Source organism: Meleagris gallopavo, chromosome 25 (genome assembly GCF_000146605.3).
Source record: "Meleagris gallopavo isolate NT-WF06-2002-E0010 breed Aviagen turkey brand Nicholas breeding stock chromosome 25, Turkey_5.1, whole genome shotgun sequence".
Lineage (NCBI taxonomy): Eukaryota > Metazoa > Chordata > Aves > Galliformes > Phasianidae > Meleagris > Meleagris gallopavo.
Genome location: NC_015035.2, coordinates 764,921 through 792,035, shown reverse-complemented (window position 1 = coordinate 792,035; position 27,115 = coordinate 764,921). Strand labels below are relative to the sequence as shown.

Below are 27,115 nucleotides of genomic sequence, written 5' to 3'. Positions count from 1 at the left end.
CGTGGGGGCGGGCGGAGGCGGCGCGGAGGGGCTCGGGCGGGTGAGCGCTGCGGGCGTGTGGGGCTCTGAGCGCTGCTCTCAGCTCCGCCCTCAGCTCCTCCGGCCCGCTTCGATGAATCCCCGCAGACCACCGGCTCTGTTGTCAGCTCCGAGCCCAGCTGCTGTTACCCTGCGGCCGGAGGAGCTAGAGGGGAACCCAGCGCAGTTCTCTGTGCGTCCCTCGGGTTGGTTCACTGAGCCCTGCCTGCGTGTTCCTTCCCCTAAAGGTGAATAGTGAGAGCCGAGGGCGGGTTTGCGTTGGGTTAACAGGGTGAGGATCGAAAGGAAAACTGCGCTGCTGAAAAAAAATGGCCCAAGTGGGATGTTTTTGCTTGCTTGCAATGATGTGATGGCGTTCATTGTCTCTCCTAATAGCGCTGGGTTAAAAGCAGCCGTGCAGTTGGTATCCAAGGTATCGGGATGACGGTACTGGCAAAGTGTAGGAGTGAAGTGAGGGCAAAAAGGCACAGCTGCTGAGCAAGCCGTGGAAGACAAAGGCAGAAGTGCTTTCTAGATTTCTTTCACAGCTAAAAGATGATGCTGAAAGTACTGTCATGCTGTAGAAATCACACAACGGCTAGGGTTGCAAGGGACCTCAGGAATCATGAATCTCCAACCCCCTGCCACATGCAGGGCCACCAACCTCCACCTTTAACACCAGCCCAGGCTGCCCAGGGCCCCATCCAGCCTGGCCTCGAACACCTCCAGGGATGGACGGGGCATCCACAGCCTCTCTGGGCAGCTGTTCCAGCACCTCACCACTCTCTCTATCAAGAACTTCCCCCTGACATCCAACCTCAATCTTCCCTCCCTCAATTTTAAACCACTTCCCCTTGTCCTGCTGTTATCTGCCCTTTCAAAGAGTTGAAAACACTGAAAAATGTCCTGCTAATGCTTGAGTAACTACAGGCCTGGGATGAGTAAGAGGTGTTGTGAGTTATAGCGCGGAATGATAACAGTTGGTATGGCTGTCACATAGGAAGGCAGGTAAGCATGTTGTTATGGTTGGTTAATAAGAGTGTCTTTTGTTCTGCAGGTAAAACAAATTGAAAAGCGTGACTCTGTTTTAACATCAAAAAACCAAATTGACAGGCTGACCCGACCTGGATCTTCCTATTTCAACTTGAATCCTTTTGAGGTCAGTCTGAACATATTCTCCTGTCTGACTTAGCACACCCAATTTCAGATTTACTGAGTGTTTCTTTCTGAAAAGAGGCCAATTGTCAGAAAGATACACGTTTCTGAACATGTATTACAGTGCAGGAGGAAAGATAGTATATATGTGCTTGTTCTCTTAATGGCAGGAAGAAATTGTGTTCTGTGGCATGCTTCTCCTGTTTAACAGCACTGGGAGATTTGACAGAGTAATACTAAATACTTTGTGAGTGATATCATAACAGGTGGCATGCTGTCAGGTTCTCTTCTGACCACTGTTGACTCAGCATTTCTGATTGTCCTTTATTTTGGGTGTTCATCCCACTGAACTTCTGTGCATGGAAGGATAGAGAGACTCCCACTTATACCAGAGAGCAATCCTGGAGGAGTCACTGGGAGTTGGATAATTCCTTTGCGTGTTGTATTGTGCTGTTCCAGTTGCAATCTGTTAAAATCTTAAATGGAAAACAATGAAGAGAACAATTGTGGTGGTGTTCTGGGTATTCATGCAATCACAGGCTTGGGTTGGAAGGAAGCTTAAAGCCCACTCAGTTCCAACCCTGTGCCATGGTGTGGAACAATTGCTATAGGTGACTTGCAAACTAAGGTACAGAATTGGTCACAGGGGTCCAGAAGCAGAGTGTAGCTGGTATTGCAGGAGTCCATTAAATGGCACAGAGTGTGGAGAGAGTACAGACACTGCAGCCAAGTTCTGTGATCTGTAGTGCCTCCCAGGGCAACTGTAGAGGTTGGCAGCATCAGGAGAACCTGGTATACTGACTCCTAAGAAGAGCAGTGCTGGGATGGGGACTTGGTAGTGCCAAACTGCTTACCTGCAGCCTCCAGGCCAAAAGTCTGCCATTGTTTTTTGACTAAATGCTGTCCTTTGATGAACTTTGCTCATTATATGTGTATTGTAATACCAAAACGTACCTTCATCCCAAAAGCTACTTCTTCCTGAGGTGCAACTGCCCCTTACTGAGCTTGCACTCTGATTATTTTTTTTTTAGCTTATGTCTTTAAAAGCAAAGTGAGATAACTTTACACCAAGAATAAACAAGAGTATGTGTGACTGAAGTGACAAGCTCTACCTGTAAAATAAAAAATAGCATAAAAATGGCTTAAAAGAGGGAGAATGTCAGGGAAGATGCCATCAGATGTCAGATGTGGACCATCTCTTACTTTTAGGTTCAGTCAACAGGCTGAGCCACCATTCCCCTCCATAGGGATGCTTCTTGGGTAAGACTTGCACACTCAGTAATGCTGAGTGCTTCCCTGGGAGGCAAAGTAATTTCTGTTATTCCCATTCTTGGTTAACCTCTCATACTTTGCAGACAAGTGTGTTTATTACCAGCAATCCAAAATAACCTGTAATCTGTTGCTTTAATGAACTGCACAATTCACTAATCTAGCTATGAGAGTTCTTAGTCTGGGCATGGCTCAAACTCTTCGAGTGGCCATGGAACCCATTTGGATGCTGCTAGATGAATTGGGCACTGTGCTGCCTGTGAATCCATAATCATGGAAATTCTGTGACCAAACTTAAAGCACTGGGTTGGGCATTGCTCAGAATCTATGTTCAGCTGTCCCCAGCCCCTCTGATATCTGAGGACAAGCTGAAATGCAGTGGAGTTTATTTTCTGCCAAATTACATTGCCCTTTGATGCAGCACATGGGCTGGTTGCCCCCTGCAGATGAGGCTGCCTAGGGCCGCGTGCTGCCTGGCCTTGAGCACCTCCAGGGTTGAGGCATCCTGTGCCAGGGTCTCGCGTGCTTCATGATGAAGAATTTCTTCCAAATATCTAATCTAAATCTTCCCCTCTTTCAATTTAAAGCTATTACCCCATGTCATATAGCTACTTTCTAATAAAGAGTCCCTCCCCAGATTTTTTTGTAGGTAATTGAAAGGTCAAAATGAGGTCTTCTAGAGCCTTTGCTTCTCAAGGCTGAACTAACCCCACCTCCCTCTTTACAGGAGAGGTGTTTCAGCCCTCTGAGCATCCTCATGGCATTGTCTGGACCTGCCCCAACAGGTCCATGTCCTTATGCTGGGGCCTCAGAGCTGAATGTAGTGCTGTAGTTGGGGGCAATTGCTTCTTTTCACCTCTCCTGTTAGCTCCAGTCCTTTTGATGCAGCTCAAGATGTGATTTGCTGTCAGGGCTGTGAGTGCACGTTGCTGGCTTGTGCTCTGTTTCTCATCCACTAAACAAGAGTTCTTTCCTGATCTCATCCCTGTCTGTTTTTCTAATAGACTCAGGTGCTTTTCATAGCCCAAATTTAAGGCTGATCATTCAGGAGATTCACTTTGCAGTGTTTGGATCTGTGTACATCCTCAATACTTGACTTGGAGAGCAAATTACAGAAGCCGTTTAAAAGTAGGCTGTAGCTTTTCTGCAAAAAAAGTGTTTTGTATTTCCAGATTCTTAGTGTCAGACCAGTGTGTATCCATGCTGAGTAAGTTCAGTTGTTGCTTAGTGCTTCTGTTAGTAAATTGATTCACAGAACAATTCCTAAACATTTTTTGTGAGTTCGTTGCATCCCTAAAGAAAAACGAGCTGTAAGCTTCTTCATGGAAGCCAAACAGTAAAACTCTTCCATCTTTCAAAAGCTAACAGACAAAATCAATAAATTCTTACGAAATAATGTGCTTCTTGCCCACTGTTCTCAGTTACAAATTGTCTGACAGTGTCCCAAAGCCATGATGTGCTTCTGTTTCTACTGAACTAAATACCAGATTTGGTTGAAGGTTTGGACCAAAGGTGGCTATTTAGGGATGGCAGCTGTCTGTACGAGATTAGAGTGTGGAAAGGGCTCTGGCATACTCAAAGAAATATAGCATTGCTTAAAGTAGAATGTCCCAAATATGCTGTCCCTTAAAATGTCTCTGTTTTGCTAGGTGAAAACTCATATCCTGAAGCAGCTCCCTATTGGGGTGAGCTTTCTGATGTTGTGCCTCTATGCTGATGAACCAAGTATTCAGAGCTTGCTGCCAGGAACCTGAAATGTGGGGCATAGCATTGAATTTGCTCTGTTGTTGTGATCTTTTTTAGGTTCTGCAGATGGATCCTGAAGCCACAGATGAAGAAATAAAGAAAAGGTTTCGACAGGTATTTGACTTTTGCATGTGAAGCTTCTGAAATGAAAACTAGGAGCTCTGCAGAGATTGTGCAACTGTGCTTAGGAATGGGGAAAGCAGTAGAAAACTTGTATTTGGGTAGAGACAAGTAGCTATTTTGTGAAGAAACATGTAGAACAATCTTTGTATCCACGAGGGGAAAGCTGCAGAAGGATGCCTGGTCTGTGCATGGTGTGCTGCTTTGTAAAACGTGTGACTGAACTGAAATGCCCACATGTAAGCGGTGTATTGAAGTTTAGTCCGAAGAGGAGGTCAACATTTGACAGAAATTTAAGATCTGTGAAAATGTATTTCTCTTAAATACATTACCTTTGATCCAGAAGTATTTATTTTTGAGATTTCCCTAAGAATTTCACCAGTTTTTTTTTTTTTTTGTGGTTGGGCTACCAGAGAGAGCAGCAGCCCTCCTCAGTGGCTCTTCTTCATTGCTCCTTGCAACACAGGAAACATTATTCCAGACTTATTCTGCTGCAAACCTGCAGGAGAAATGCATGGTCAGAAATGCATGCAGCAGAAAGATGCAATTTTCAGAGGGCTGCATCTTGCCATCTGAATTTGTGCTGTAGACATGAATATCTGACTTTAGACAGCTAGCAGCTCTCTTGTCCCGAAGAAGGAGCATACTTGCTGAGGTGGTGGCAGGTGCTCTATGCTTATTCATGGGGAATGGAAGGATAACCTTTCAGTCTGTTGCTGAGTTCTCAATTTTGCTTATTGATGAACATGGCAGTCTTAGCTTTATGCTGATAAAATACTGCAGAGAAGTGTTTTGAAGTCAAAGTGATGGAATGAAATCAGAGTGTGGAATTATTAATTGAAGAAATCAAATGCCTAATTGCAGAACGTGGAACAGCCAATAGAAGGAAAAGGATACTGGCTATTGCAGGTCACAGAGTAAATGAGCACTGTGCTGTTCTTGGGAACAGGAGGAAAACCTTTTTCTATGAACCAGCAAGTATCATGGGTAGAGGTCAGGAAGTGGATATTTTATGTTCACCAGTGCAGTGTTTTCAACATCATAGTAGGAAAGGTGTAGATAAACTAGAGAGTCTGGCTAACAGTGACAAAAATAAAAGGTGTGGGGAAAGAATGCTGTGTGGAGAAACTTTTAGAGTGTTCTCATCCTTTAAAGATGGGAAAAATAAGGAACACGTGCTTTCTTGTTGCTTTCAGGCTGTTCTAAAGATGCTAGTGATCAGTGTCCTGACTGCTCTGCAGAGACTGCTTAACTTTCTGTGAAGGAGTCTAAGGAAAAAATGTACACATCATTTTAAGTGGTTTAGTATTTGAATAACTTTAGAGATCCTGGAGGACTTCTCGGGAGATGTAGAACAAGAGGTAAACCATGGCTGAGGATGGTCTTTGTAGATTTGTTTCTTTTTAAGACCAAGACTTTGAAACTCATGTGAACAAGTGGTTCATGTCAGCCCTGTGCTACTAGGCTGAAAGGTGTTTGTATGGCTGCGTGGCCCAAACTTTTCTTAGCCTTCTCATTACAGAAGTTGGACCTGGTTTTCAGTGAGAAGCCATTATAAACTTTTACTGATGTTTAGTCTACCTTGTTGTCAGCTGATTTGCCTGTACACAAAGGGATGTCATCCCTTCCGATTCCTCCTGTCTGAGCTGTTCTCTCCTCTCACAGAAAACACTGAAGTAGTCTTTTCTCTTTTACAAGGATCTTGATGGCAAGATTCTTTCTTTTGCAGCTGTCAATATTGGTACATCCAGACAAAAATCAAGATGATGCAGATAGAGCTCAGAAGGCATTTGAAGGTAAGTCTGTGCTACTGACCCTCAGCCTTTTCTGAGCTGCAGTGTGGTAGTAGTTGGACTGCTGTTTTTCTGTAGCTGTTTAAATGCTTGTGAGGTCTGGGGCCCCACCAAAGGACAGAATTGTTGCAAAGGTGTCTTAGATGAGAGAGAAGCAGATGGTGGCATTTGGTTGGCATTTCAGCAGCAGCATTTCACTAGGTGGCAGTAATGGTGTTATTGTTAGTTTGCAGTGGGACAAACTCATCCATTGGGCTTCAGGATAGTTTAAAAAAACCTGTTTATTCTGTGCATTAGATTTTACTCAAAGACTGTACAATAGTAATAAAATAATTTCAGAAGCATTGCCAACCTCAACCTTAACCTCATACCTTGTAACTAAATCATTTGGTAGGATTGATGCTTTAACCCTACATAGTCCAGAGGTGTCTGACACTCTGACACTACCACAGCTCAAATCTCATTTGACTGATCATGAAATCACCTGGATGTAATAGGGGAAAAAAAAAGAAAAAAAACACCTCAAAACCCTACAAAGTAGCAATCTTGTGATGCCTTTTGAATGTGACTACTGGTGCTATTAATGTTGGTACTTGTTTTTTAGCTGTAGATAAAGCATACAAGTTGCTGCTAGATCAGGAGCAAAAGAAGAGGGCCTTGGATGTGATACAGGCAGGAAAAGAATATGTGGAACATACTGTAAGTATTCCATAAACTGTTCTTAATTTGATTTTTTGTATATCTTCTGTGTGTTTAGGTCATTAAAACATTAAAACAAAACTCATGATGCAGCTGTGCAGGTGGACTGAGCTTCTCAAGGCTCCAACAATTGTGCTTTGTCCAAGGCTGCAGTTGAGCTCAGTGAAATTCAGTACTTGAAATAATTAGGTCAAACCACAAGATCTGACCTAAATAGTTTTTTCGAGTCTGTGAATGAACGATGCAGTTCAGATCTGTGTAGGTGGAAGATAATAGGTGGTGAAAGCTGAAGACTGGGAAGTTTTGGGGAAAAACTTGACCTATAAGATAAGGAAAGGAGCTTGGATTGCAATGGTCAAGAAGTTAGTTGAGTAATATGAGCAGACCATACGTAACAAGCTGATATGGGAGAACTCAGATGCTGTAAATCAAGGCAACTTTATGTTCTGCTTGTTATTGTTAATGTTTCTAGTATTGCAATGCAAAATAAACTTCCTGCTAGTTTGGATTGTACAGGTTGGATGTAAATGTACCTTAAAAACAAACTAACAAAAAAGAGAAGGGGAGTATGTTGGATGAATAGTATCTAATGTGTTATTTTTGATGACTGCAGTTCACATGACAGCGATGGTGTGTATATTTGGGCTGAAGGCCAGGAGATTTTGATGTAAAATAAAACATAGATCAAATCAAGAACTTACGGTCATCCAAAGTGCTTCAAACAGAACACAGTGCTACTTAGATACAGTTAGGGGAGCTGTGTAAAACTTTGTAGGCTCTTACTTTCATTCTTAATCTTTAGGTGAAAGAAAAAAAGAAGCAATTGAAGAAGGATGGAAAACCTCCCAATGTAGAAGAAGATGATCCTGAAGTTGTAAGTTGTGCTTCAGAGTGACTGAGGAGTACAGAATGTATTCTGAGAAACGAGAATCAAAACCAGTATGCAGACATTTCTTTGGCTGTTTGAGTGTTGTAAGTCTTTCTGCTTTCAGAAGAATAAGTTGTAAGTGACTGCAGAAGTTCCATCCATTGAGTTATATCCATTCTGGAAGTAGTTTGACTGTAGCGTAAAGAGGAAATGCATTATGATATTATGTAGATCAAAATATCCAGTTCTTTCCTAGAAGCAAGGCATCATTCTTGTCCATCATACACTCTTTTTTGAATTGAAGTTCATTTTGTGTTCTGAGTGCTGGAGCTGTGGCATTCTTTCTGCCAGCAGGGGCTCACATAGAACCCATTGCAGCGTGTCTAAAATGTGCTTTTAGGGACATTTTGTAGGAAGGGTTGTTTGGGCTGTTTCTTGCATATAGGTTAGAATTGCTGTTTTAAGGATAGATTTGCTGTTCTGCAACAAATTAGTCTTACAAATTCACCCTTTTTTTTTTTTTTCCTATGAATTGTTTTTTCCCTCTTGGCATCATCCCAATAATGGTCTTATTTTGCATTGATTTTCAAAGGTCTTTTGCTGTTCTTTAATAATGAAGTTTGTTTTAATTATAGTGATATTTTCCACTGGAAAGCCAGGGCTGGATTGTTACAACACATCAAGGAGGTCTGCTGGGAAATTACCATCTATACAGTGACAATTTAGCCTTTTTTAATATGCCAAATATTATGGCATTGCAGAACTCAATGGAAAAAATAAGAGAGCTTGAAATGAAGTTCAATTTAGGCAGAGCTTGATGAATACAAATGAAAATGAAATGGTGTTTTATACCATCTCCTACATCTCTGCTATGCACTGCTCTCAATGCAGGACATGAGGCTTTTTATGCTTCTTCCATTCTTCTGTAAAACAGATTTCTCTAACTGTGTTAACGTGCGTTGTTTTAAAACCAGATTTGTGTTTTGCAGTTCAAACAGGCTGTATACAAACAGACAATGAAGCTCTTTGCTGAACTGGAAATTAAGAGGAAAGAAAGAGAAGCTAAAGAAATGCATGAAAGGTACAAATAGCATCCTGCTTGTGCAGCTCGGGCTCTGCTTTGCCCCTCACACTTCCTAGGAAAAGATTAGAAATTAGAGAATCTGAGGAAAGTGTGTGTTTGAACTGACCTTTGGGAGTCATCTGGTCCAACCTACTGCTGGAAGCACAGCCTTGGATTAGGTTAACAAGGATCCTGTCAGAATGAAGCCTGATTCTTCTGATGATGTAGATTCCACGTGTTCTTTATTGAGTATTGATGTCTGTGCTTGAAGAAAGCAAATAGGAAACTTTCCTTCCTGTTCTTAACATACATTTACTATGCTTATATAATCTGTAGAGGCCAGCAGAAACAATGAAATGGTTTTACATGTTGTTAGCATGCAAACAGTTGATTTTTATTTTTAACTAATTGCCAGAAATACCTCATGGTAAGTATGATTGTAATCAATCACCTGTTGCCTGAGTAGTTGCTGTACTTCGCAGAACAGGGCTTCTGTAGATGAGAATTAAGGAAAAAAACCTTCTCACTCTTACTTGCATGCTCATGTGTTTGTTAACTTCTCAAAATGTGTACCCTGAGCAGTTTTAGATAGTTATCACTAGAGTTACTCAGGATTCCAACTCGCTTTACAAGAGAAGATGACTCACTGATTTGATTAAATGTGTGTCTGCTCTCAGTGGTGCCATGTTACCACCTCTTCTCTTTTCAGTTTTGAAACCAGTTTTTTGCCGTGCAGCCAAAGCTGTGCATATTTACTGACAAGAACTGTAATTTGCCAAGAAATTGGAAGAGCTTTCAGAGATGCGCTGAGAGTGTCACTGTGTTTCTTTAGTGAAGGTGCTTGTGGTTCACAGCTTCTTTGTGACTTCCCTTCCAGGAAACGACAAAGAGAAGAAGAAATTGAAGCACAGGAGAAGGCTAAACGAGAACGAGAATGGCAGAAGAACTTTGAGGTAATCAGCAGCTGAACTGAATTGCCACGTATGGGATGGGCCTCAGCAATTCTTGGCTGTGCTGCTGGAAATGCCTCTGCAAAAAGAGAGATTTTTTTGTTGGCAGGTGCTCAAGCTAATTTAGATATGTGCTTAGTGAAATCATAGCATCATCACAGAATGGCCTGGGTTGAAAAGGACCACAATGGGCATTGAGTTTCAACCCTCCTGCTGTTTGCAGGGTTGCCAACCACCAGACCAGGCTGCCCAGAGCCACGTCATAGAAATGGTTTGGCATAAATCTGATTGAGCTTTGATATCACTTCTCTAGAAACAGGTGTATTGTAAATGAAGTTGAAGTATTTTTTTTCAACTCTGTCTGCATCTTATTCTTAGCCCAAGTTGGAAATTGGAATTACTTCTTAGCCCAAGTCACCGGTGGTAATCATAGCTGTTCAACCACTGGTTTGAGCTGGGTTGGTACTTATCAAACAGATTGCTAACACTTAGAGAATCTCTATTTCTTACAAATACCAAAGATCTAAATAATTGCTACTTCCCTTTGCTCCTTCTAGTCTGTATTCAAGGTCTAGAAGTATTGTAAGTGGCTCTGTGGTTGTTGCGCTGCTGTTCTAGGTGACAGCTAGAGTCTGCCAAAGTACCTGATCTAGCCTGTAAGTCTTCTTTTATTACACACCACAGGGCAAGTTCTATGGCATGGAGGGCTGGGTGGACAGGAAAGAATTTAATAATCACATGCAGGACCTCCTGAAAGGATGTGCTAGATTGTTCAGTTACCTTCAAACTTAATTCCAGGCTATGTTCTAGAGTCCTTGATAAAACAATCTGTCTGGGAGAGAGTTGTGTGTGCTGGGCTGGCATCCTTTGGGAAGCAGACAGCTGGGATTTTTCCAGAGACTTAAATGGGCAGAGTTTCTCTGTTCATATTCTGAACCGTATGGATACAGGAAGCTGGGTGTCCTGGAAAACACTGAACTGACTGCATTTTGTTGAGTGCACAGTGCCAGGTAGAGAAATGTGTGCCACTGGTAGTGTTGCTAGCAGAAGTTTCTGTGATCTGTGGTCATTGTGGTTGGAGAAGTTGGGTGTTGCTGCTCTGCAGATGCAGTAAAGGATAGAAGCTGAGGAAATGTGAACTCATAATATAAGCAAATAATGATGTACCAAAAAGGAGAACTGCAGAGCTATTGATATTGCCCCTAAACAGCTGAACCTCTCCACTTGCAAGTGTCTTCTCCAGCCTTGCAGGTGACAACTCCACAAATATGAAGAGAGTATCAGAACTACGTGCTAATGTTCAAAATGGATCATCTAATCTACAGGCATAAGAAGTTTATTTCTGCTTGTGGCCATAGATGGGAGAAAGTGTACTGACTGTAGCTGCCTTTGCAGTGTATCTGAAAGGAATGAGTGTGATGCACAAAAAAAAGAGGTCTGCAAAGGTGCCTGTGCTGTGCCTCTGCTTCACTCTTCTATGGTTACCAGCTCCTGGTGATTCTAGTCCCTGCTTGAACACTGCATGTTCTTTGGTCAGCTCTCCTTTTCTTTACCCTGAGGACTTATATGTGTTGCTCTGCAGTACTGCTGGATCCTCATAGGATCAGCCTTGAGAGCTGAATCATGTTTTGATGTATCCAAAAGGAGTAAGTTTTAAAGTCTGCTTTCTTCTCCTTCCCCCTACCCAATATTTGCTTTCCCAGAAATTTCAAGCTAAAGTGGCTTCTACCAACAAATTGTAAGAAACAAGAGGGTTAGAACAGAAGTTGCCATATCCCTCAAAAAAGTGTTATCATGCAATAATCGAGGTTGAAAGGGATCTCTGGAGGTGAACTTTCCTACTCAAGCAGGTCCACCTCGAGCTTTTTGTTGAGGACTGTGTGTTTCCTACCACTCAGAACTCCTGTGTGTCAGCCTGTGCCCATTGCCTCCTGTCCTTTCACTTGGGTACCACTGAAAAGTCTTACTCTGTTTTCATTGCACCTTCCCTTCAGATCCTTGATGTGTACCCCAACTGAGCTTTCTCTTCTCTAGGCTTAACAGTCCCAGCCAACTGTCTCAGCCTTCTTTCATAGGAGAGATGTTCCAGTCATAGCATCTCTGTGGCCCTTTGCTGGACTCTCTGTAATAACTTGATTTCTGTCTTCTGTTGTGAAGCCTGGGACTTAATGCAGCACTTCAGATGTGACCTCATCAGTGCTGAGCAGAGGGAAAGGATCACCTCTCTTAGCCTGCTGGCAATGCTCCTAGTGCAGTCCAGGATACCCTCAGCCACCTATGTGGCAAGGATGTGTTGCTTGTGGTCAACGTGGCATCCATCAGGACCCTCAGGACCTTCACTGCAGAACTCCTGTCCAGCTGGACAAGATATGCTGGGTGACCTCCAGCATATATTGATGCCTGGAGTTGTTTCCCCAAGGGCAGGGCTTTGCACTTTTCCTCACTGAACTTCATTAAGTTCTTACTGGATACTTTCTCCAGCTTGTCAAAGTCCCTCTGGATGGCAGCGTGACCCCTTGGTGTCTCAGTGGAGCATTAGATTTTTGTGTCATCTGCAAACTTACTGTGTGTGCACTGTGTCCCGTCATCTAGATCAATGCCTTCAGCCATAGAGGAATGATGAGAGGGAGGAGAACAGCTGTTGTGGCTGAGCCTATGTGCAGCACCATTACTGCAGGCACAGATATTTATTCAGAAGGGACTTGAGCTTGTGGATCACACAGTGAAGTGAGTCATCCCTGCACTTGTTCGGTCCTGAAACCTTCAGCCTTTAGGGATCATAGGTTGGGTTTATGAGGTTTGTTTTTTTCCCTTCTCAGGAGGATTCAGGATGCTCTAATCAGGCCTGCATACCCCAAGCTCATTTCTTTTGAAACAAGAAAGCAACATATTGCTTACACTGGTGTTTGTGAACTCACCTGTGGCTCCATTGTGCTGCATCTGTTGCTTTGGCTTTTCGGTGTCTGTCTGTCCTGGCTGCCAGGGTGCAGCATAAGGGGCAAATTGATACCAATCTCTCGAAGCTAGTATGCAAAATCTGCTCTCTGGCTCCTGCAGTTGTTAACCTTCCACTTCCTCTCTTTTGTTTCCAGGAAAGTCGGGATGGTCGTGTGGACAGCTGGAGAAATTTCCAGGCAAATACAAAGGGCAAGAAAGAAAAGAAGAACAGGACCTTCCTGAGACCTCCTAAAGTAAAAATGGAGCAGCGCGAATGATCTTGGCAGCACTGCCAAAGAGCAGCTCCCCAGTCCCCTCCCTGCTTTTAAGGACTCATTGGCACCTAGAGTAAGAATTGCTTTTTAGTAGACTGTTTGTTTCCAGTTCAATTAATTATTGGTCAAAGTATTTTTTTGTACTCAGTCCATTTGAACTAGGGCCATAGTATGAACCCAGCCAGGAACCCGCTAAATGTAGAATTCGTGGCTTAGGAGGGTCCTCCCATTATTGCTGTCCTGTCTGTCTGCTGCCCTGTAACTTGATGTTTTGTACTTTACAGAGATTGTGCTGTTTCACTATATTCATTTCTAGTTTGAGAGCTGAACAAAATGTCAGAAATGCATCTGTACCTGTTCAGGCATCATCTTTCTTGGCAAGTTCAGCTTCGGAAAGGTCTGAGCTGACTCTGTGGAGATCTGCTTCCATTACTGTTCAGTGCAGCTGTTGCAGTTAAGAGACCTGCAGCTCCTCCCTGCACTGCGTGGTGCTTGGAAGGACTCTTCTCCCAAGATCTGATTTCCATTCTGAAATCCCAGCTCTCAAGCTTACACTTCTGTTAATCTCAGACCAGCTGGTCACCTTCTGTAAAGATAAAATAATGTCTCAAATAATAGTTAAGTTGCAATGGTCTGTATGTAAAATAAATTTTTACCCAAGTTACCTTTTTTTTCCTTCCTTTTTTTTTTTGCAAGAAATTATTCAAAGATACAATTGCAAATTGAGTGCTGGCCACTGAGATGTTACTACTGCTCAGTAACACTTGCCCTGGTAAGGTTTTGCAATTATTCCAAAGTCTGATATGACTTGAATTTTGAGTTAGTAGTCCTCCATTGTGGCAATAAGGAGGACTGGAAGAAGACATCTCTTCCCTGGATGCTGCCTGAGTGGACTATGAATGTGGTGTTCCAGGGTCCATGCTGATTCCTGGTCTTGTTGCCATGGCTTCGGGTGGTGAGCATAGATGGGGTGGGAGGACTTATGAATCTCACAGTGTAACTTCTCAGAGCTATGGGATCAGATTAAACTCGTGAGTTTAGTTTTTTAAAATTGTGCTTCAAGTGTTCATTTAAGTTTCAGAGAGATTCTCAACTATTCAAAGACATACAAAGTGGGTTGTACTACTGATTCACATGTTGCTGGTGGACTCCTCTGTTGTCTGAGTTTGGAGACTCCTCCTTTCTGTCCTGATGGCAATCCTCATACCTGGGACTTGTGGGTAGATGCTCCCATGAAGATTCTGCTCTTCATCCTCCTCACTGCCTCTAGCTTGTTCCCTTCACTTCTATTCTTCTTTTATACCCTTATCTTCAAATTGGTTCTATCCACTGTGCTGATTTTTGTGCCCAGAACATGGTCAAGTCAGAAGGATAATTTTTGCTGCCCTGAAGAGGTGCGTTTATCTTCCAATGTCTCGACCAATAAGTTTTGATGATTGAACTCTTTCTGCAGGCTGCAGAAGGGTGACGTGATCAAGCAGTGTTACCGCACAGTTCTCTGCAGGAAAAGCAGCTCCCAGATGAGCAGTGCTTTCTGACACAGCCTGGGGCTTAGATGAATTTGCTGAAAGGTGGTTGGTGTTTTCCACTTGCTTTTGTTTCTTCTTTTCCTGTAATCTGGGTGACCAGATGTAGTGAAGCACACCTTCCTAATAAAACTAAGGTAGACTGAGCTGTGCAGCACTGCTGTGTTCAGACAGTGAAATTCCTTTTTATTGGCATTGCTCATTCCTTCATCAACTGGGAATGCTTTGGTGGGACACAACTTCTTTGTTGAGGCAGCAATTAGACTCAGTCGTGGGGAAAATGTTAGTTAACTTTTGTGGTGTTGTCTCTGAGATGCATCTCCTGTGCTTCACAGATGGAGGGCTGTAAGAAATGAGCAGTACTGGGCAGTAGCTCAGAGCGTTTGAGCTCTGTTGTGCAGCTGGAATCTCTCACCCAGAAGATGCTGTTCCTTTAACTCAGCTGGCTCTGGTACCCCTGTCAAAATATTTCTTACTTAGAGATCTCCCCCAGTGACTTTTCTCCCGGTCATTGCTTCTGATTTTGAAGTACTGGTCTTGCTGGTAGCATTTCCTTTCACATGGTTTAATGCCTTTGCTGACACATGGTATTGACCTTTCAGATCTTCTTTTCACTTTTTTTTTTTTCCAAGTAGCACAGGATGAGTCCCATTAGAGCTTGAGATTTTTCTTATGACCCATCTGAAGTTCCTGATTCTCTTTCTCAGAAATGCATCTGTTTATGAGTGTGACCGATGGAGCGATGTAGCACTGGCACTGAGGAGTGTAGCCTTGAGCTCCTTTGAGTCATTTGTTCCACTAAGTGTGCCTTGGCTGGTGCAGCAAAACGTGTCTTAGAAATAAGGCTGTTCACTTTCAATTTAGCTGCTCCTGTTTCCTTTCTTCCTGTTCCACCTGTATGCTTCTATGTCTGAATATGCAGTTTTTCTCCTGCCTTCTCAGCCAAGTCCTTTGAAGTTTCTCATCAGCTGGGTGGGCTTTAGCAACAACAAAATACCTGGCTCTTTGCTGGCTATTTCCCTGCTGTATTGAAGGGAGGTGAATTTTGATCCTTTTATTCAGGCTTTGTAAAATCAAACCTGTTTGAATTGCTTGGATGGATAATAAGCTAATGCACCGTGTGGGTGCACAACAGATGCAGCCTGAGCTGTTGCTGAGCCTCTGCAGTGTACACCAAGGCTGTGGGACAGACTGAATGAAACACTGTTCAACTTCAAGAGGTAGAGATGATGCAAATCCTAAAACCCTCAGATCATCTTCTTTGGAGCTGTTTTTGGGTCAGTGTTGTGTGTAGGCTGAAGTATTTGTCCTTGATACATAAAACAAGAAGATACATCAGTGAGAGTAAGGAGATCTCTAGGAATCCCAACATTGTTCCTAAAGGTTTTGGTTCCCTTCTAAGGCAAAGTGGTTGCCCTTCCTTTTGCAAATCAAGTTATGACAGCTGTAAAAAACCTGAGTGATAAGACAGAGATGAAATCTATTCTTGAAGAGGCATAAACCATTGTGTTACTTAATGTTTATCTTAGGTTGTTGGACATAGTGGTGTTCTCTCTTTTACTTCTCCTGCTCAGGAACCCTCTTAGTGAATAGATCAGAGTTCTATTAGCAGAGACAGAATGAAGTGGAAAACAGTTCTCCTTGCTGTGAAGCCATGTTGTGGAGGTGCAGATTACACAGATGCCTATTTTTTATACGTGCTTTACTGTATAGCCTTCAAAAAGAGTACAGAGGGAAATCAAGTCATCAAGCTGTTCTCTTCCCGAACCCATGAACAAGAGGTTATGGAGGGAAATGAACAAGAAATTGGTTGAAAAGACAAAAATATGTTTCCTGCTAGCTGAGGAGATCTCTGCCACATATTGGCAGATGCTTTCTTCTGCTTATCATCTTCTAGCTCCTGCTGGACATGGTATGGAGCCAGGTGGCTTGGGTCCAACCCCACCTTGCCTGTGCTGTGTATGCTGCTGTGTCTTCTTCTGGCCTTTCTCTTCCCTAAGAGATGCCCCATCCTTGTAAATGCATGGAGAATCCCTCTTTTTCCTACCCTGCCTATTTCAGGAGCATAACTATAGCTCTGGGGGTTACCTATAGGTATGGCAATGCTGGATAGAAGGACCCAGGTAGGAGAGATTGAGGGCAGGTCCTCTTCCTCCAAATAGGAACTGTTGGTGCTAGACTATGCTCAGAACATCTTAAATTGTGAGAGGTTGGGCCTTGGCGTAGCAAGTTTCCTTCACAAAGAATTTGGCTGTTGCAGTGCTGTTATCTAGAACACACAGGCTGTCATGGCTTCCTTTTCTTCTTACAAATGGAGATAGAAGCAAGCAAGGCCTCCTCTGCTCGGGCAGCTGCAATTCACACAGAAATGGGATGCAGGCATGTCTCTTATCTTGTGTACCAGTGTGGTGCCCCAGAGCCTGACAGCATGCGTGGCTGTGCTGGGGGCTGAGATCTCTCCTTGTTTCCCAGAACTTTGCTGCTGGATGCTGTGCTCTTCTGGCTGCTGGCAGCTCCTGCGGTTTTAGCAACGCCTTTTGCTGCTTGGACTTGGTTTTGTGCACAAAACAGGCACAAAAAGGCTTCAGAGTCCTTGGGCAAGAATGGCTACGTCCTTTGGGAGAACCGGGTCTTTCATTTCTAGCAGGAGATCTGTAGCTTGACCTCTTCCATTGAACTGAACTTCCACTGAACTGGACTCTTCACACTGCCAGCCTCTCTGACAGCCTGCTTCATTGAGATTTCCCATTTGAGATATCCACGTGTCCTACAGCTGCAGAGAAGTCAGAATCAGTAAGGTTGGAAAATATCTCTGAGATCCCAAAATACATCCCCACCCCTCCGCTGCCCCCATCCCTCAGTGCCACATCCCTGTGCTCTGGAGCACCTCCAGGGATGGTGACCCACCGCAGCCTGTGTCACTGCATCGCTGCTCTCTTGGAGAAACTGTTCCTAATATCCAACCTGAAGTTCCCTTTATGCTGCAACTTAAGGCCATTATCTCTCATCCTAAAGTCCTCGTGTTATCTTTTGTATCCTTCTCCCAGATTACAAAAAAATTCATTTTTGTTTCAGTCATCTCTATTAGAAAACCACACAGCCCTTCCTCCAAGCCAGAACAGAAGGGTGACCTGCCAAATCCAGATGTAGCATTAATACTAACATGAAACTAAGGTGCGAAGTCCCTTGTTTTTGCCTCACATGCAAAATAGTGTTCTCACAAAAGCAAGCAAGGATGTAAGTTGAAAATAACGGGCGGGATTTATCTATCACCCATCTTATCGGGTGCATCCTTTTCAGCTGCAGGCACACCCTGTCTGGGCACTTTGCCATGTTGACCTGGATGGAATGGAGTTTATGTGAGAGTATTTTGATGACAAGGAGTGGTAAAGGAAAATCATGCTGGCACATGGCCCAGTGAATTGTTACAGTTCGAACAGAGCAGCTGGGTGTCCAGCAGGCTTAGGTGGGGGCTTGTGTGACTATAGGCTGTGTCCGTTCCTTCTGGTAACAGCCCAGGTTGGATATGATGCACTTTCAGCATGCTTCTCTGCACCTACCAGCAGTGGTTGTTCAGCCCTTTGGGGCTGTCCCAGCTCTCAGTATCCTCATGCCTTCTTCCTTGCAGAAACCAGTGCTGGCTCTTGTTAAGAGAGAGAAAACCCAGCAGCATTTCCGTGTTAAACAGCCTGCGGTGAATGCAGGCAGCAGGAGGAAATGTGGAATCTCATTACAGCACGAGTGACTCAGACTGGTGTTATGCCTGTAGTCTATGCAATATTGGTGCACACCTGGGGAAACCCCAGGTGGAACCTGACTATTGCCCTGGGGCTATGGCAGCAAGCCAAAGAGCGAGCGGGCTCCAAAGGAGTGTTCCATCCATCCTTTCTTCCCTAAGTGGTGGGACAGGAGCTGCCATGAGGTCAAGGGAACTTGCTGCCACAGCCTGGGGTGGTTTTCTGGCCAGTGTTTCCCCATGGTCCTCTGGGACTCCCACACTGAGCAGCTTCATACTGACACAGTGCCTCACTGCAAGTCAGCTGCTGCTGAGATGTTGGAACAAGCATAGAGTGCTGTGCTGGCTGCCACCCGTGCCTGGAAGGGAATGAGAAGCCCAGAGGATGCTGAGCCCGGACCCCTGGCACGGAGCTGCTGCAGGTGGGGTTGCCCCATCCCAGGGCACAGGATGATGCCAGAGAGTAGCGAGCCTCTGTCCTGCACAGCCATTTCCCTGTGAGATCTGTGGTGTGCTCCAGGGTGTGGCTGGAGCATGTCAGGGCCGTGTTGCAAGTGCCAGGAGGGAAGTGAGTCACCCACCTGTGGACCAGCGCCTTCTTTCCCATCCCTGCTCTTCCTGACAGAGCTCCTTCAGGCCTGGCGCGCTGCTGCTGCTCACGGAGGACCAGCGTCTGCTGGGCTGGATAGCCCCAAGGTAAGGATATCCCATCCCATCCCTTCTGTTCACCTCCTTTCTGAGCTCACCAGCTGTTTCTACTCTGTGTCGTGGCGGTGGGATGCAGGGCGGCTGCGCATCCCCAGGAGGTCTCTGGCCTGAGGCTGCCTTCACCCTCTCTGCCTGGGTGCCCCCAGCAGACGTGTGTGTTTGTGCCCCGAGTGGTGGCACTGCCCTGTGCCCTGCTGAGAGCTCACAACCACAGACATAGCAGTGAAATCGTGGGGATGCAGTAGCGGCAGTGCAGTGTGTTGCTGTTTGTCTGGGGGCTGTGTTTTAATGCCATCGCTGTAACAAGGAGGGGACACCAACACGTCTTCTGGGCAGCGAGCAGAGCTCTCACTGCAGCTGTCGTGCTGGAGAGCCCTGCACTCAGTGTCAGTGCATGGGGGTTTCCTGCCCAAAGGGGTGCAGAGGCAAAGCTTCCACTCAGAGCAGCCCTGAGCTGCAATGTTCAAACCCTGATGCTGACGGGTACGGGGTAACAAAACCATCTAGAGTCTGCCTGGCTTGTGCATGTCTGCAGAGCTCACCCATTGCCTGGGACCAGCAGGGCTCACGCTCACCTGTGTTCCTGCCCTGCACACAGCACCGCACTGCTCTTGTCCTGCTGACAGCAGCTCAGCACTGGCACTTCATGTTGTTTCTATTTGCTGCCCTTGTCACTGAACAAAGCAGTTGAGAGTGTGTGCAGAGCCCTGCTTGCAGTCCATGCTGAGTTTTTCTCCACTAATAAAATGATCTCCACTAATAAAATGATTTGCTAGTGAGATCATATTTTCTAAACCATCATGCCTGCAAAATTAAGCTGTGGACATAAAAAAATGGGTATTCTGGTAACAGGCTCTGTCTCAAGGGAATGAGCTTAAGAAAAACTGCCAGGGTCACAGTGCATACAAGGAGGCAGCACCCATCTCTGTGCATGGTAGGAGCAAATGCTTGCTCTGAAAGTGCTGATGTGGTGCCAGGAACCAGGGGAGCATTCAACTGCCTTCCAGCCAGATGTTGGCCCCAAACAGCATCAGTTGGAAGAGCTACTCCAGGAGCCAGTGTCCTGGATACAGCAAGCAAAAGTACCATTAATGCTAATTATCAGCACCACGTGGGAATCAATTATAGTAAAAACAATAATAATTAGATTGCTTTTTTTTTTTAATAAAACTAAAGGCATGTTAAGATGGCATTCAGTGCAGGCAGACTTTGTGTGCTTCCCCAGGACTGGAAGACCCGGACTGCTCTGTAAGTTGGGCTCCTGAAACCACCATGCATTTAAAGGCTGGATTCAAAATCACGCATTCAGAAACAGCAGCGGCGCAGTCCCAGAAGAGCAGGGAGTGATTTCTGACCAGAACTCCTCCCCAGCATCAGAGTTCTTGGGCTTTCATTTCCTCTAAGAACTTGGCTGCGCAGGACAACACACTTTGTTTTGCAGCTTTGCAGCCTTTGCTAATGGTCCCCTTCCTCCCGTGACAAGATATCCTCACTGGCTGCTCTGTCCAAAGCCATAGCCCAGTTGCCAGACAACCTCCCTGGAGTGCTTTTAATTAGTTTTTAATTTAAGTTCCCAGAATCACTGTCATGGGCAGGGCACAAATGGGGCTCTGGCCGTTCTGAGGAGGATCGGGGTCTTTGGAGGGCAGAGTAACCCCCAGCATAGGAGCTGCATTTAGAACGTGCTGGCCTAGCTGGGGCCGTACCTGCAGCTATGCTTGTTACTGACATCCTCCTGAGCACTGTATCAGTTTGCATCCCTGTGATGAGTGCTCCTCAGGCTGCCCAATCGTGGTGGTCAGAATGTGATGGCGAGTGGTCCAGGAGAAGATCTGACATGCTGTTGTGTCCCAGTACCTGCTGAAGGTCCCTGAGATGAAAGGAGATGTGGCACGGCTATTCCTGGGTCAGTTTGTACCGAACACAAATGTGAAGGAATCTGCTAGAGAATGAGTCTGTCTGTGAGGTATGTGAGTCTCCTGGCACTTCCTTTTGTTTGAGTTATTGGGTCAAAACTCTTCTGGCTTCTGCCATTCATCTATTTAGAAGAAGGATGTTCAAATGCTTTTTGATCCCAGGGACAAAGAGTGGATTCCTGTTCTGCATTTAAAGGAAAATTCCAACTCTGCCTTCTTTCAGGATAATCAGAAGATGTTTTGAGGAAACAGCTCTAAGGACTTTCCAGATCTTTGCTGCGGTTGATTGCCTTTCCTCTCTATAAGGCTATTTTATTTCTCATTTCCTTTGAGCTGATGTCACACGTTTCCTCTTCTCTAGTGACTGCAGTCATGCTGCAATTGCTCCCATTTTGGTGTCCTCTCCTTGAGAGCTGCCCTCGTGGAGACCTTTCAGACTGTGGTCAGAGAATGTAATACTTAGAAGAGGACTGAGCACCCTCAATAAGGCACCGATCTCTATTAGAGCTGAAGATGGACATATTGCACTGAATCCCTTTGTGGTAAGCACAAAAGAGATTTTCTTGATGCTATTCCTGCTGAAAGATGTTTTTCTGATGTCGTAGCCATCAGCCAGCGAATCCTTCCTGGGAGAGCATGGCCCATGGGAGAGACTGGGACCAGAGTCTGTGTTTGTCCCAGCCACTCTCCTGTGCAGCTGTGACTTCCATCTCTAGTTCTGCATACGGTTGACCTGATGATAGGAAGCTCTGGGGATTATCAGCTGGTGCCAAGTGTTCTGGGCAGTGGCTTGGGGCTACAGCTACCAGGGATGTGGTAACACAGTGCAGCCTGGTGCAACTGGGAATGGGACCCATAGTTGCCAGCCTGGACTCGACCACCACTTTTCCCTGCTGCTGGCACAGAGAACGTTTGTGTTTTATATAAAGGGGAACTGCCTCGCAAGGAGAGACTGAGTGAGATAACCCATATGGTTGCTATGGCTGAAGAGTAAAATTGGTGTTGAATAAGTTTGGAGGGGAGTGGTGCCATGCTCTCAACTAGTTACATGATGTAGAACATCTGGCTTGGCAAACAAGAAGGGAAAAACTCTCCTGAGATTCCCTGAAGAACCTCAGCATTGGCACTGCACAGCCAACTACTGCCAAGGCAGATGAGTTTGACCAAGCCCTGCCAGAGCTGTAGAAGGCATCGTCTTCTCCTACCACCCATCCTGCACCTTTGCCAGAGCACAGTTAACAACTTTGAGCACATCCCTGGATTCATCTCTCCAGTCAGAGTGCAGCCCCTTCAGCCCAAACCTGTCTTTCTTGGGTGTAGGGCTTTGCAGGTTGGGGGATGCACAGTTTTAACTTCCTTGGCAGCTGTCTGCTCAATCTAGCAGCCTGGGGCAGGTCTGGAAAAAGACAGCAGGGAAGTTCATAGAGCCCCAGTGTGCAGCAGAAGATATGCAGGGGTGGAGGGATTTCACTGCGACAGAGCCTAAATTGATTTTGTGGGTAACATCAAAGATCCCAGCCCCAAATAACAGAACTATTTGCTGAAGGTGGCAGCCAGTCAGAACAGTAAGTTTAGGATACAGATTTGAAGCAACCATGAGGTCTCTAATGATCTTAGGTAATTAAGATTTCATTTTACTTCTTATTTTGCCGTTAAAAGAGTGCATATCAAGCACAGAGGTCCCCATGAGTCTCTCTTCACCCCTTGCCTGAAGTGTCTATGCCTGCTGCCCCCTGAGCCAGGGATGCAAACCCTCCCAACTGTCTCATGTCTTTACCTGGGGTGGGTCCCCATTGAGCAGAGAGCAATTTTCATCTATAAATGAGGGTGCAGAAATGGAGCCATGAGACAACAGGCTCCATTTCTGCCTTGAGCCCTGCATAAATCAGAACAGAGAGCAGAGCAGCCAGCAGCAATGGGAAGCACCCATGGCAGGTCATGGGCATCCAGAGTTGTCATGTCCATAAGGCACCTGTGAGGAGTAAGGAGGGACAGGCTGGGGAAGGTGACTGCTGCCTTCCTCTCCTCCCAGCTGGGAAGAACAGAGAAGTACAAAGGTGTTTGCAGAACGTTCTGAGGAAAGGGGCAGTTTTCTTGAGGTAGAGATGACTTCCCTATTTGGAGAGGAAAACTGCAGTGCCGCAAATGAGGAACCAACAGCATGTGGGCACAAAAGTGTCTCAGAGAGGGTTTCGTGCCCCTGCTGCTAGGGAAGATGCAGTTTTGAGGCAGAAGGGTGCTTGCCTGGGAGGAAGCTTGCTGTGAAACCCTTGGTATCCATAGGGCTGGCAGAGCACAGCAAGCACATTGCAATGCGCAGCACTCGGCTTTGCCCTCGTAATTTGCACAAGAAGTTTAGGCATTGTGACTGGTGGCAGAATTTACATGGTAAACCACCACGTTCCGCATTTTACAAACCCTGCATTGCCTTGGATTAGTTACAAGCCCTGTGTGATGTGAATGAGCAGCCTCACACTCATTTGGTGGCTCGCCACAACAAAGCAGCAACTCTGTGATAGTCAGTCATCTTCCTCCAACTTCCTAAGGGAGCAGAAACCAGCAGATCTGCAGGACTGGGAGAGGTGAGTGCCTGTCCAGTGTCAAACACGGCGCTGGTGCTAGAAAGAAGAGCAGGCCTTATGTCCTCTGTATGGTGAAATAAGCAGGTTGGAGTATGCAAGGGATCGGTCTGAATTCCACCTAGACCTGAGACAAGAACACAGATCATACTGATGATGCAGAAATTTGATGTCAAGGCTGTAGGTAAGGTCTGAAGAACAACTAACTGAGGTAGAGACTGGTAATATTAAAATCCTGAAGGCGTCTCTTTAGTGACTATCAGTTACTTTCAGTGGAAAGCACGGAACTGCTGCTGCTCCAATTGCATTTGATGCAGGAATGATAGGGGGAAAAAAAGAGCCAAATCAATTTGAGAAAAGCCTGAATTCAGAATGAGGGCACAGCCAAAAACTGGCGGGCTTTAAAGAAAGAGAGCTGTAGCTAAGAATCAACAAAACCCTGTATGCCGATAGTAAAAGATGAAGAAGCTCAGTCCGTGTAGCTGGGAGGAGAGTAAGAGATGGTTTTATCTGTTATATGAACCTTCGTGCAGAAGTCTTTTGAGATTGGTGATCTGAGATCAGTACTGTAGCAAAAAATACTTGATGAAGACACAGAGGATAGTATGGTGAGGAAATGGGATAGATGACAGGACCCAAGGGGACCCAAGGTTCAGGTGCCTGAACCTTGAACCAGGGCACAGGGCAAAAGACCTGTGGTTCCAGACAGCTGAAATTGAAAGCTGGGCTTTGGCCTAGCAATGGCACAACACCAATCAGCTCATTTTATGTTTCTTATTTTCAGGCAAGAAGAAAACATACAGCAGGAAATCGTGGTTCACACGTGTCCACTCAACAGCACGATGTCTGGAGAGGGCAAAGATGGTGCTGCAGGCAATGTGTGCCCAATAGACTCTGAGTTTCGCTACAGCCTCTTCACTGTTTTCTACAGCATCATTTTCATTCTGGGCTTTGTCGCCAACTGCTACGTGCTCTGGATTTTCAGCCATATTTACCCCACTAAGAAACTCAATGAAATCAAGATATTTATGCTGAACCTGACAGTAGCTGACCTGCTCTTCCTGGTTACAATGCCACTGTGGATTGTTTACTATCACAACCATGGGGACTGGATCATGCCCAAGTTCCTCTGTAATGTGGCTGGCTGTTTATTTTTCGTGAACACCTACGCTTCTGTTGCCTTTCTGATGGTCATTACATACAACCGTTACCAAGCTGTGACGAATCCCATTAGAGCAGCTCAGTTTACCACCCAGAGAAGGGGTATCTTTCTATCAGCAGCTATCTGGATCATAACAGTGGGCAGTGCTTTGTATTATTTTTTTGATGATAATACGAATGTGGAGAAAATTGGCTCAAATAATTATACACGTTGCTTTGAGCGCTATGACTCTACTGGCGATGTTACACCTGTTCTTGCGATTCATGTCATCATCTGCACCCTCTTCTACATCATTTTCCTATTTATCCTAGCTTGGAACATCATCATTATCAGGACTCTGTTCTCCAAATCAGGACAGCAGCGGAAGAACGCTCATGTAAAGCAAAGGGCACTCTGGATGGTTTGCACCGTGCTGGTTGTGTTCATCATAAGCTTTGTGCCTCATCACATTGTGGACGTGCCCTGGACACTGACTGTGCTGGAGCAATGGAAGAAGGAAAACTGTCGCTTGCGCCAGCAGCTCAATGATGCTCACCAGGTGACTTTGTGCCTCATGAGTATGAACTGCGTGTTGGATCCAGTCATCTACTGCTTCCTCACCAAGAAGTTCCAGAAGCACGTATCACAAAATCTGAAAAGCATGAAAGGGAGTCGCAAGTGCTCCAGGCAAACCACAGATACGGTGATTGAGGGCACCAATCACCAAGAGGATGCCATTGGGTTCTAGGTCAGTCGGTTTTGATTGCAGAGACTGAGGTGCATGAATGAGTCACTCATCTTTTCTCAAACGAAGGCACAGAGGGACATGCCAGGACCAGAATATTACTTTTCATTTTTCCTGTAAGACAGAAGAAGGAACACCCATTTGTGACAGGACAAGAGGCAATGTGCATCAACTGGAACACAGGAGGTTCGCCCTGAACATGAGGGAGAACTTTTTAATGTGAGGCTGACGGAGCACTGGCACAGGTTGCCCAGAGAATCTCCTCCTTGGAGATCTTCATAAGCCACATGGATGTGGTGCTGGACAAGAGGCTCTGGGTGTCCCTACTGAAGCAGGGATTGGACCAGATGGACTCAGATGTCTCTTCCAACCTCTGTCATTCTATGATTTCTTCTATCACTCTCAACTGGCAGAACTGAAACTTGTAAAAATCTGTGAGAAAAGCACCTTCTGTCTGTGTTGTGGGCACTGAGAGCAGCTCAGGCAATCTGCTTTTACTGAGAGAAATGCAGTGAGTGTCTGCAATGAGCAAAGTACACTGAAATTAAACATTATGTCAGCCCTGATAGTACCATGTGTGGTCCTTTGCCTGCTCAGCTTCCAGGAAAAGTCCAGTATCAGAACTGTAAGACTTCTATACAACGTGCTGAGCTGCTAACATAATCAAGTAACATTTCTGAACAGCTGTTATGAACTGTCTTTGCTCACAGCTTTTGTATCAGACAAGTCACTGGACAAAGACAACACGAGGAAGAGAAATTGGCAGTGCCTCAGCCCCCATCCCACATCAGCTCCCCAAAGGGGGCTGCTGTCTGCCCTGGTTTATTGTATGATTGCAGAACTGGAAAGTAAGTGGCCTCTTGCACTCAGATTGGTAGTTTTTGGCTGGCTGGTATCTTTGAGCCTCTGGAGATCCCACCTCATTTTGGATGCTCTGGGTAACAGAAGATTGCTGTCAGCATGGGCATTATTAGGAGAAGACAAAAAAAACTTTAAATGCTTCTCTATCCTTGTTCATATTTATTTAAATGAGGATTGTAAAAAGCAACTGTGCATTGTCCTTCCTCTAGCCTTTTTATTTCTGCTACGAAGAAAAGAAGCTGACTGGTTCTTGATAATCTACCACAAATGAAGTATTAGGTTGGGTCATGGCACTTTTTGAGTAAATCAGTGATGCATAGTGATGCAGTGCACTTTTCAGAGATGTAATTAATGCAATTGTGAAAGACGAGACTCCTCACTCAGGGCTGGCAGCAGCCAGCAGGGCCCTAGGGTAGTTTTCCAGGGGTGCCCATTTCTGTTACAAGTCATGAGACAGTTGAGGTTTCTTTTTCTGACTGTAGTTACTCAATCCAGCACAGGAAATTGGGCAGGGCAAAGAAGGGAAGCTACTTGTTTTTAACAATCATTTTTTGGTTCCTCAAACTACATGGGAGAGTCTGTGTGGTAATATAAGAAAAGTCTATCTGACATGGCAATACTCATGATTTGTATGCGTTGTCAGCAGCCTTTGTATGCCCACCAGTTATGAGGTGAAGGTGAAAGATGAGCTTTCCAAATATAGGACCAACATTACTATCAGACCTGTCTGTGTTTCAGTGAAGATACAGTCCTTCAGCTGTACCTCCTGCAGCTCCTCGAGCAGCTTTTGTGCTTATGTGTGTAAATGAGCAAAGGAACTAAAATGCTTTTTTCTTTTTAATGCCACCCCTGATGGTGAGCTGTGCACTCCAGATCCTGTACCAGGCAGAGGGCAGAATGTGATCATAAGCCAAATAAAGTCCCTCCTGGTTCTGTACTCTGCTCCAGTATGGTCACTCACAAAGAATACCTGCTGGCATCATTTCGCAGAGACTTTTCCCTGGTCATGT

General features: G+C 45.1%; 2 protein-coding genes across 3 annotated transcripts; both read left to right on the top strand.

Moving 5' to 3' along the window:
- The first annotated feature begins 459 nt into the window (after positions 1–459).
- On the top strand, positions 460–13,557 carry DNAJC8 (DnaJ heat shock protein family (Hsp40) member C8). Its single transcript, XM_031556772.1, has 9 exons — positions 460–465; positions 1,076–1,177; positions 4,246–4,302; positions 6,038–6,104; positions 6,706–6,800; positions 7,603–7,674; positions 8,658–8,749; positions 9,609–9,684; positions 12,774–13,557. The coding sequence occupies exons 1-9, from the start codon at positions 460–462 to the stop codon at positions 12,894–12,896; spliced, it is 690 nt and encodes a 229-aa protein (XP_031412632.1). The 3' UTR covers positions 12,897–13,557.
- Positions 13,558–18,702: 5,145 nt separating this feature from the next.
- On the top strand, positions 18,703–26,825 carry PTAFR (platelet activating factor receptor). 2 transcript variants are annotated; one of them, XM_010723259.3, is made up of 3 exons: positions 18,703–18,851; positions 21,141–21,321; positions 24,143–26,825. In XM_010723259.3, the coding sequence occupies exon 3, from the start codon at positions 24,201–24,203 to the stop codon at positions 25,245–25,247; it is 1,047 nt and encodes a 348-aa protein (XP_010721561.1). In that variant the 5' UTR covers positions 18,703–18,851; positions 21,141–21,321; positions 24,143–24,200; the 3' UTR covers positions 25,248–26,825. The 2 variants fall into 2 exon arrangements, with proteins under 2 accessions (XP_010721561.1, XP_010721562.1); XM_010723260.3 differs by lacking the exon at positions 18,703–18,851 and adding an exon at positions 20,106–20,829.
- The last annotated feature ends 290 nt before the right edge of the window (positions 26,826–27,115 follow it).